General features: G+C 55.1%; 4 protein-coding genes across 4 annotated transcripts; all 4 read right to left on the bottom strand.

Moving 5' to 3' along the window:
* Positions 1-523: 523 nt before the first annotated feature.
* Positions 524-1,467, bottom strand: DICSQDRAFT_141420 (uncharacterized protein). The gene is made up of 3 exons (XM_007371016.1): positions 1,032-1,467; positions 866-958; positions 524-819 (listed from the first exon to the last, which is right to left on the bottom strand). Exons 1-2 carry the CDS (start codon positions 1,414-1,416, stop codon positions 891-893), a joined length of 453 nt encoding a protein of 150 aa, XP_007371078.1. The 5' UTR covers positions 1,417-1,467; the 3' UTR covers positions 524-819; positions 866-890.
* Positions 1,468-1,796: 329 nt separating this feature from the next.
* On the bottom strand, positions 1,797-2,384 carry DICSQDRAFT_29745 (uncharacterized protein; the record flags this gene model as incomplete). Its single annotated transcript, XM_007371015.1, has 1 exon — positions 1,797-2,384. A coding segment is annotated over one exon (588 nt), but the record flags the coding sequence as incomplete, so codon positions are not given.
* A 355-nt stretch (positions 2,385-2,739) lies between these two features.
* Positions 2,740-3,460, bottom strand: DICSQDRAFT_141418 (uncharacterized protein). Its single transcript, XM_007371014.1, has 2 exons — positions 3,163-3,460; positions 2,740-3,100 (listed from the first exon to the last, which is right to left on the bottom strand). The coding sequence occupies exons 1-2, from the start codon at positions 3,182-3,184 to the stop codon at positions 2,943-2,945; spliced, it is 180 nt and encodes a 59-aa protein (XP_007371076.1). The 5' UTR covers positions 3,185-3,460; the 3' UTR covers positions 2,740-2,942.
* A 3,682-nt stretch (positions 3,461-7,142) lies between these two features.
* On the bottom strand, positions 7,143-7,697 carry DICSQDRAFT_28725 (uncharacterized protein; the record flags this gene model as incomplete). The annotated part of the gene is made up of 2 exons (XM_007371013.1): positions 7,143-7,307; positions 7,362-7,697. Coding segments are annotated over 2 exons (501 nt in total), but the record flags the coding sequence as incomplete, so codon positions are not given.
* Between the last annotated feature and the right edge of the window lie 2,376 nt (positions 7,698-10,073).

Raw genomic sequence — 10,073 nt, 5'->3', positions numbered from 1 at the left:
CGCCTTCATCTAGACGTAGTTGAGAGCATGTAGCAGATTAGCCATAATGAGCACTCACGTCACGCTGTACCAAATGGAGAACATTTGGGTTAAGTCTTTATCAAATATTTGGGGTGGACTTCAAATATTTGGAGGAATCACAAGAGGACCCACAGTGCACGCAAGCGGAAAATGATCCTCCCTATGTAGCACTCACAGCAAATATTTAGCAAATATTTAGGGGTACCCTCCTCCCTATATATGTCCCAGATATTTGGTGTTTGCTGCCTCAAATATCTGGGAGGGGCATCCCTCCAAACCCTCCCAAATATTTGAAGGGGCCACTATAACATTTGGGCCAAATAATTCGTGTTTTACTATAACTATAAGGATCAAAAAATTTATCTAGTGTGTACTGGTGCTCTCACTCGCTACGGCAACGCCGCTACCTCAGTCCCCTGCGCTACAACCCCATAATCGAGTATCCCAGACTCACGATGATCCACGCGAGATGCAGCCCGACACATCGCACATCCATAGGGCCACAGAATACATATCGGGACGAAACCTAAACTGCGGACATAGACAGAACCTGCAAAACTGTCTTCAACCCTCCATGTCAAGCCACTTCCGTGAATACTTTGCCTCCGTATGTCCCTACACCGGCCTTCCGCCTTGCTTGCGATCGCTCCGCTCCCTAATCTTGAACCCAGACAGACCCTGCTCTTCCTCCCACCCAATGACCGCGCGATCGAGTGCGATCGGATAACGTATGGCTTGCGTAAACGTCGCCTCAGTTTCCACAATGTTGTGAGAGTACAGCAGCGCAGCCAACAGCAGCTGGAACGGCATTCAGTGGTCAGTATAGGTCTACAAGGAGTCTCACCTTGGTTGATTCCAGGGCCAGTTCACTAGGGAGTACTTGTGAGTATTGATCGTAGTGCATCACTATCTTTCCATTTGAATAGGTCGAGCGGTGCTAGTAGAATGCAAGACAATGATTGAGTGACCCCTCTTACGCTGCCAAATTACGATGTTACTTGATCACTTACGAGGGTCGAAGTTCATCGTGAGCCCATGTGACTTCGCCAACGTCGGAAAGCACTTCTGGACATGTGTCCACCACCAATCTCGCCAAACTTCCCAGTCGCATACGTCGACCCATAACCGCCATCTCCTGCCCTGCTCGCCAACCTCTCCGTCCCCGCTCGGTGGTGCATAAGAGTCATGAAACAACTCCTCCAGAACTCGACCAACCGTACTGAGAAGGTCTGCAAAGCATTGCCGAGTAAATTCGCTTGGAATGACTGGAACGAGATGAATGTTTCGGACAGGAACTGCGGAGTCCCACGAGTTGGGCATCGCCTTGAGCTCGTCGAGCGACTGCCCGTCAGTCACGAGCTCCGGACCCAGGTCAATGTCCAATCGCTCGAGCATCGTGCAGAGGCTCAAGTCGACGCCCACTGGGGACTCCGTGGTGGGGACTCCTGATGTGTAACGTCAGTGCAAAAGCTAGCTTAGCAATGTCATTGGGAAGCAGAATCAACACACCGGGCAGGACCATTTCGGCATCGTGGAGGAAGGGCATACTGACTGCCAATTCCGTGAGACGTGGCCCACATGCGGATACCAGTCTTTGGACGCAGCGTATGTCCACGCTCCACTGGGTGAATAATTTTAGATGCATGCCATGCATATTGCAGAGTACATACCAGTCGCAGCTTCTGTAGTTTTGGTGCAAATGGCGTTGCAGGAGCATGAATCCCATCGGCTCGCGGTTTCATATTGAATGGCAGAGCGCCGAGGGCCACGCATCGCACATGGCTGCAAACAAGTGTTCGTAATGCCGGAAGGGAATTAATCATTCTGGAAAGATCGTTGAAGTGCACGAATGTAAGATTAACGATACAGAGTCGAGAAACCGTCGTGAATGCAGAGAAGTAGACCGCGAAGCGTGGATGAAGAGGAAGATATTGTAGGGGCTTCATGGTACCCGATTTGGACGTTGTAGGGTACGACTTGGCGTCTTCGCGAAAACGATTTATAGTGACCTCTTGGAGCTTAGGTAGCTTCCCACGGAGGACGATGGGTAAGAGCGAGAGAGGACTGGCTGTGGTGTGAAGGGTGCGCCCGACGAGTGTTACTTCGTAGACATACTCGCACAGATGGGGCGCGTTGTCGAGGACAGCGGAGAACTTCTGGAGTGCTGGAAGGTCGTGGAGAACAACCGAGTAGAAAAGATTACGCTGGGAGCGGACACGCCAGGCTCTGCACACGAGGGCGCAGCGATGCAGGGCGCGAGAATTTGCAACTCGGTCCACGAAGAACAACGAGTAAAGCATGTCGATGATGTTCTCGCAGACTTCGACGGGGAAGCGGCTGACGTTGGGGTTGGGATGAGCACGATCGTGGTCCATCGCAGATTCGCTGGCAACCGAGGATGGGTTCATGGAATGCAGAGCACTGGGCGACGGATCGTATGCAGGACAGCAGTGAGTGAGTGAGGAGTGTCGTGGAACCCGCAATCGCTACTCATGTTCTTATCGCTCCTGCCATCTAGCGTCGACTGCGGGAGCTGTTTCCCAGATGGTCTTAGAGTTCAGAAGATAGCTGGTGTGTACGCGGGACCCAAGGACAGAACCTTGGGCGACGCGTGGTCGAAGGTGATCAGCTGACTCGTGTGAGCCAGGCGCCCGCGACGCGTTATGCCAGGAGCGATCGCAAGAAAGACGTTGCTCGCTGTCGCTGTCCATCTTGACTGCGACCATCGTCTTCGGCTATGGATGGCATACACGTCCGCAAACCCGGACCTACAGCGTGCGTGAAAGCTGGCTGAATACTGGCGCGACAGCTCACTCCAGCTGGTCACCGGTCGTTGCTCGCCGCTGCGCCTTGCCCTGCGTTCCCACTCTTGTTCGCCTTCTGCCCTTGTTCGTCTCCTTCCTGGGCACTTCTCTCGCTGCTCACACGCTTGTTGGCGTTGGCTCTGCTCTCCGTGCATCCTCCTCTAGCACGGTTTTATCCGACTGTTCTGCGTCTCCCCACACCATATGGACAGCGAAGGGGACTACCATGACACCCTCCCTATACGTATGGCATATCCAAGTACGAGGCCCTCTTTGTAGGTATTTGGATCACGCGCTTATCTTTCCTCAATGGCACTCACTGTAATGTTACGTACAGCATGATTCACAAATCCACGCATGGTAGATCGTGCCAGGTTGTCCCAGCACGCGACGAGGAAGGGGCAGAATGAAGGCAGCTGAATACATGGGCACGGTATAGACGAGCGTGGCGGTCTACGGAAGACCGGGGACGTAGAAGTGGTGAGCTATATGGTCTATGCAGGGCGATTTCCTTGTGTATGGATGTGCAGACGCTCCTTCAAGCGATATGCAATGGCTGTCTTCCCTTCCTACCCGTCCCGTCCCACCTCGTGTTAGGTCATTTCCATGTTAACGCCTACATCTCTCACATTCAATCCTACCCCGCCCGCATATACTGAGCAGGAAGCTCCCCTGGACGGCTGTAGCACTCATACTAGAAAGGTGTTATACTACATTCGGCAGGCAGTGTTCATCTGTCCGAAGAGCAACATGGTACAACGGGACAGACGAGCCTGTCCCAAATATCTCATCTCCCCAGGTGAGTTCAGCCATGTACTGCAGAAGAATGGAAGCAAGTCCGGGACAACGCGCATGGCGTACGCGAACGCAAGCGTCCGAGGACACCTCTGTAAGTGTGTTCATTGATTGGTCGTTTGAACCTCCTAGACGAGCTCCGGCCGTATCACCGCGCACGGATCCGCCTGCAGTCTGTGACGACTTTCTGGCCATCGACAGTCTCTATGCTCACTCTGCAGTGCTCGAGGACAGCAGTCTCTTGCACCAGCGGGAGATGCACTTGCATGTGCCCATTGACGTCGATGGGCCGCCGTCATCGCCCAATGGATGACGCTGTACGGCGCGCGAGATCTCACCATGATCCCTAGAAGCCTGTGTAATTGAGCAAGCGACCGACGTGATTCAGCATCTCCCGCACGCCCTTCGCCCCTGGGGTGGACGTCCCGGCTACAGCGAAAGGCCGGTTGCATGTCCGTCGCCTTCCCAACGCGCACAACGACCTCGTGCTCCTGGCCGAGCACTTCCACAATCACCCTGGTCTCACCGCTTCACGCCGCCCTGCAGTGCGAGCGATGGCAACTGGACACTGCCCTTGATGTCCGCCTCTCGGGGTCGTGGTCCACGCAGCACACAGCACTTCGATAAAGATGTGGGAGAGGCGCAGCGAACATTGCTAGATGGGCGAGGCCGTGTGCTGTTCCAGTCGCTGGGATTGCATCAGGCTATACTGCACGTTCTCGCACGGTCCGGGGCCCGTCTGCTTGGCTCACTGTTCGGGCGTCCCGACTCTTGTTCGGTTCCCTCTCTCGCCTCCTCTTCCTGCTCTCTGCATGCACGCTCGTCAACGTCGATCTCGCTCTCCATGCATCTTGGACTCGTGGGTCGCCTTGCCGCGTCGCATCGATCATCGAATAGCCTGCGCTTCTCCATACTACGCGCATATGCCTTGTTGGATTGTAGTTGAGGGAGAGGAGCGGTACTCACTCCCTCAGCGCATGTTGTACCACATTGTGAGATCCGTCTGTATCCAGCCCACAAGTTCATCGGTCCTCAAACCCACTCATAGTGATGTCATGTACAGCATCATTCACAAGATAACCCGTGCGTCTGCCGAACCAACCCAGACCGCCACAAAACAAGGCGGGACTAGCGTGACTGCAACCAGATACATGTGTATGGCACATGTGAGCGCGGCAGTCTGGTGGGCAGGAGATGGGAACGGAGGTGAGCCGTGCAGCCTATGGAGACTGATCTCCCCACTCATGTATGCGCATGCTCCATCTGCCGTGGCCTCGCGCCCAACCCAACCCCCCCACCTCACAGTACGCCGCTCCTTGAACTCGCCTCCGTCCCTCCTGTCCATTCCTCCCTTAATCGCGCATCCTCAGCGCGACACTGTGCTCCACGGCTCCTGCACTTCTACCACATGTATGTACAAGCACGACCTGCGATATGCCGTGTTCGTTCGCCCGAAGAGCTGAATGACGTACCGAGACAGACGCGATCGTGCCAAAAGCACACTCCTCAGAATGACTTCAACCGCACACCGCAAACGACGGTCAGCACGCTTGGGACGACGCGAACGGGGTGTGTGAACGCAACCCTCAAAGTAGACCTCTGAAAGTCCTGGCTGCTCGATCGTTTTGATTTGACCAGCTCCGATGGCGTACCAGGGCTGATCGCCAGGCCTTGCATTTGTTCGCCCTTGCAGAAAAACGAATGAAGCGAAGGCGATGAGGTTCAACGCATGGTCAGGGTCCTACGCACGAACAGTCGCGATGCATCCTTCAATGTTATGGGGGGACGCATGCGGCTTTGGCCCCAAAGTTGGTCAGTCCCAATGCTCCTATGGGCTTGTTATATATCCAGTACTCACCCTACCGTCCTATACAAATTCCAAGACAGTTCATGTTTCGTAGGCCCGGAAGCCTGCATTGCACCTCACTCTCTGATGGTGCAGAAGAAGACAACAGAGGGGGTCGCAATGACTTTCAATAGTGTGGCACCTTCAGATCATTCCCGGACGTCGCCGCCTGTGCCACTCATTTCACCGCAGATAGGTCGCATCTACGGGCAGCGCACGCACCCGACTTTCCACCTCCCGAGTCAACTCCTGGATGCCTCAGAGTGCGCGATTTAGATTACTCCGACAGTGCTGGAGGCCACCAAGGCGAGATTCTCGTTCTGCACTCCCTACCGCAACGCCGCTTAGGGCTTGTTTCCCCTGCGCTACAACCCCCCAGTTGAGTCGCAGCCTGACACGACGCATATGTATACAGCCACAGGATACGTATTGAGACAAAGTGTGAAACACCGACATCGACCGAAGTTGCAAAGCTCCTTCCATGTTACATTACTTCCGTCACCCCTCTTCGCGTCCGTGTATCCCAATCCCGGGCGTCCACCTTGCAATCGCTCCAATCTTACAACCGGCAAACAGACCCTGCTCTTTCTCCCATCCGATGACCATGCGATCGAGTGCGAGCGGACAATGTACGGCTTGCGAACATGTCGCCTCGGTTCCTGCGGTGTGGTGAGCATGTGTAATGATGGTAGCGCAGCCAGCAGCAGCTGGAGCGACGTTCAGTGGCCAATATTGGTGGCCGAGGAGAGTCATACCTCGTATGAGTCCAGCCGGGTTCGTTACGTAGCGGTTGTCGGCTTTGGTCGTGGTGCACCGCTGTCTTTCCATTTGCGCTGGTCATGTGATGCTAGTAAAATGCAATTCAGTAATCCTCCTACACTCGCAAAGGACAATGTTGCTTGATCACTTACGAGGTTGATATGTCATCCTAAGCTCACCTGACTTTGCCAACGTAGGAAAGCACCTCTCGAAATACGTCCACCACCAATCTAGCCAAATTTCCCAGTCCCACACGTAGAACCATATCCGCCATCTCCTGCATTGCTCGCCAACCTCTCCGTCCGCACTCGGCTGTGCTGAAGACTCATGAAGCAAATCCTCCATGACTCGACCCACTGTACCGAGAATGTCTGCGAACCCTTGCCGAGTGAGGACGTCTTCATGGTTCGCAAAGAGACGGACATATCGAAGAGGGACTTCGGAACCCAACGAGCCAAGCATTGCCTTGAATTGGTCGAGCGACTGTCCGTCAGTCGCGAACTCTGGACCAAGCGAGATGCCCAGTTGCTCGAGTGTCGAGCAGAGGCTCAGGTCGACGCCCACTGTACGCTCCATGGTGAGGTCTCCTGACGTGATACGTCAGTACGAAAGCTAGCTTGGCGATTGCACCACGAAGTAGGATATACACACCGGGCAGGACCATCTCTGCATCGTAGAAGAAGGGCATGAGAACTGTCAATCCCGTGAGACGCGGCCCACATGCCGATACCAGTCTCTGGACGCAGTGTATGTCCACGTCGTACTGGGTGAATGGTGTCAGATGCGTGCCATGGATATCGCGGAGTACATACCAGGGCCAGAAACCGCAAGTTTGGTGCAAATGGCGGTGCGGGAGCATGGATTCCATCGGCTCGCGGTTTCATATTGAATGGCAGAGGGCCGAGGGTCACACATCGCACACCGTCGCATATAAGGATTTCCAATGCCGGAAGGGAATTGACCATCCTAGCGAAGTCGTTGAAGTACCGGAATGTAGTATTGTAGATGAAAAGGCGAGAAATAGTCGTGAATGCAGAGAAGAAGAGCGAGAAGCGAGGATGAAGAGGAAGGTACTGCAGGGACTTCGCGGACTCCAATTCAGACATTCTGGGGTACCAGTCTTCGTCTTCCTGAACACGATTTATATGGAGATCTTGTAGCTTAGGGAGTTTCCCATGGAGGGCGATGGGTAAGAGCGAAAGAGGACTGGCTGTGGTATGGAGGGTGCGCCCGATGAGTGTCACTTCGTGGACATACTCACACAGATGGGGCGCGTTGGCGAGGACAGTGGAGAGCTTTTCGATTGCTGCAACATCGTGGAGAACGACCGAGTAGAAAAGGTTACGTTGGGAGCGGACACGCCAGGCTCTGCACACGAGGGCGCAGCTATGCAGGGCGCGAGTATCTTCAACTCGGTCTGTGAGGAAGACGGAGTAAAGCATGTCGATGATGTTTTCGAAGACTTCGACGGGGAAGCGCCGGCTGGCGTTGGGGTTGGGATGAGCGCGATCGCCATCCATCGCAGATCCGCTCGAAAGCATGGATAGGTCCATGGAATGCAGAGCACTGGGCGACAGGTCGTATGCAGCACAGTGGCGAGTGAACTTGAAGAGTGTCGTGGAACTCGCAATCGCTACCAAGATGCTTATCGCTCTTGATCTAGCGTCGACTGTGGGTGCTGTTTGCCGGATGGTCGTTAGGGCCAGAAGATAGCTGCGGTGTATGCGGGACCCAAGGACAAAACCTTGATCACGGCGCCGGTGTCCATGACCGTCTTGACAGGAGCGATCTCGACTACGGCCATCGCCTTGTTCAACTATGGACGCCATGCGTGGAAGGGAGGCCAAGGTCCACGGCGCGTATGACAACAGGCTGCATACTCGCGCGATCATTTACTTCACCTGCCCACTTGCCTTTGCCTGCTCAGCTTGCTCCTCCTCGCCCTGCGTTCCCGCTCTTGTTCACCCCCGCTTCCGCTTGGCTCTTCCTTGACACCACGTCCGCGTGCTTGTACAAGCCAGTTCCGCTCTCCGTGCATCCTGAATGCAAACCTCCTCCTACGTCGTCTTCCGGCGGCGGTTCAGTACGGTTCTCCTGCTCAATTCCCCACACTATGTGGACCGCGAAACGGAGCGAGACAAACCGGCCACGCGCGTTGCATACAAAAGTGCGATATCATCTCTGTACGTATGCAGCCCACAAGCTCGTCGGTCTGAATAACAGCACACAAGGGCGCTCATGGAAACTACATATGTCCTGTTCCGAAACCTAGTGCGAATGGAATCTACACAATGTGCGCTGCATGTTAGCGCAGGAGCCGAGAGCACAGGATGAGGGAGACACTAGAACGAAGCACGATGAGCGGTCTCGTTGTGTTCCAAGAAAATACTCCTAAGCCAATGGGACAACAGAACTCCTCGACTCCTTTCCGATACGCCTCGCTACCGCCTACCCTTTCGGATCCTGTAGGCTAGGTACTCACTATCAGCTCATCCTCTACGACACCTTCGATGTATCCTATTTTGAAGCGTACAACGGCGCTCTTCATCGGGTCCGCAGGGCGAGATGGGGGTTGTAGAGGCAGCGGCAACCTCTACGCGCAGCTCCTGGGCAGCGCACGACGCACGAAGGTGCCTTGAGGGGAAAGAATGCTCACCAAAACCGTGGTCATGCTGTCTTGCGATACCCTGAACGGCGTTGTGACGTATAAGGGGGATGCAAGGGAAGGAGCCGAGGGGGAGACATTGTGGAGGAGCTGTAGAAGTTCGAGGGCAAGCGGGCACAAATGGGATTCGCGTTTGGCCGGTGCAAACGCGTGCCGTACATAGTACATACAATAGACCTTATATACACAGTAGAATAGGGGTAGATAAGGGCGCGGGTATCCGTCGGGGGGCGGGACCTGTGGCGCTCGTTCCGCGAGCTCGCCATCTTGACGCCAGGATTCCAACACATCCCCTCGAGCGAGCGCGGGCAACGAGCGAAGGGTAACAAACAAATCAAGCGGGACGGGGATAATGGAAACAGCGAGCAAGGAAGGAGGGGTTGTGTCCGCACAAATAAGGGATAACGTACGATAAGTCTAATGCATCCCCTTAATCGGGGCGTTTACCACGCTTCCGTCTCCTTCTCGGCAAGAAGCCGATCGGCGCTAACGGTTGCCGAAAATGCGCAGTTGGCCTCTTCAGTCTTGAGCTCTGGGCAGTCGCGCTGATAGTGGCCCTTCTTTGAGCACTTGAAGCAGGTGATGCGCTCGAGCGGGGTGCGGGGCTTCGTGTAAGCAGCAAGGGCGACTTCGGAGTCATGATGAGGCGGGTTGAGGGACAATTGGCGCGACTCTTCATTAAGTAAGCGGGTGATGACGTAATCGATGGTAAGCTCGCTAGGCGGGGTGGAGTCGAGATTGACGACCAGCTGAGAGTACGAATCGGGGAGGCCATTCGTGAGAACGAGGATGCGGTCTTCATCGGAGATAGAGGCGTCAATCTCCTCGAGGCGGAAGGCGGCCCGGCGGACGTCAGCAATCCACGATGTCATCGTTTGATCCGGGCGCTTAGACAAGCGCCAGAAAGCGCGCCGGTGCGCGACCCGGGTACCAAAGCCGCGGGCACGGTGGACTCGACGGAGCTCGGTCCAGACTTCGTGAACGTCTTGTGATTGGATGTGGGCGTACTGGGTGGGCTCGATATTCAAGATAATCTCGGCGCGCGCTTCTGCGATCTTCGCACGCCAGGCACGCACAGCCTTCGTGTTATCAGAGCCGGAGGGGCGGGTTTCATCAGCAGGGGCGCTCGTAACCTCCCAGAGACCCTTGCGAACAAGGAGGGCCTCCATGCCGATAACCCATT

Source organism: Dichomitus squalens, assembly GCF_000275845.1.
Source record: "Dichomitus squalens LYAD-421 SS1 unplaced genomic scaffold DICSQscaffold_84, whole genome shotgun sequence".
Taxonomy (NCBI): Eukaryota; Fungi; Basidiomycota; class Agaricomycetes; order Polyporales; family Polyporaceae; genus Dichomitus; species Dichomitus squalens.
This window is presented reverse-complemented; position numbering and strand designations above follow the sequence as displayed.

What these genes read in the sequence shown, in the direction of transcription:
- DICSQDRAFT_141418 (XM_007371014.1), bottom strand. Translation starts at nt 3,184, where the DNA reads ATGCGTGGATTTGTGAATCATG. An exon ending in GCGTGGATTTGTGAATCATG is followed by an intron (nt 3,101 to 3,162) that starts CTGTACGTAACA and finishes CCAAATACCTAC; the next exon opens with AAAGAGGGCCTCGTACTTGG.
- DICSQDRAFT_141420 (XM_007371016.1), bottom strand. Translation starts at nt 1,416, where the DNA reads ATGCTCGAGCGATTGGACATTGACCTGGGTCCGGAGCTCGTGACTGAC. An exon ending in CACGATGAACTTCGACCCTC is followed by an intron (nt 959 to 1,031) that starts GTAAGTGATCAA and finishes GCATTCTACTAG; the next exon opens with CACCGCTCGACCTATTCAAA.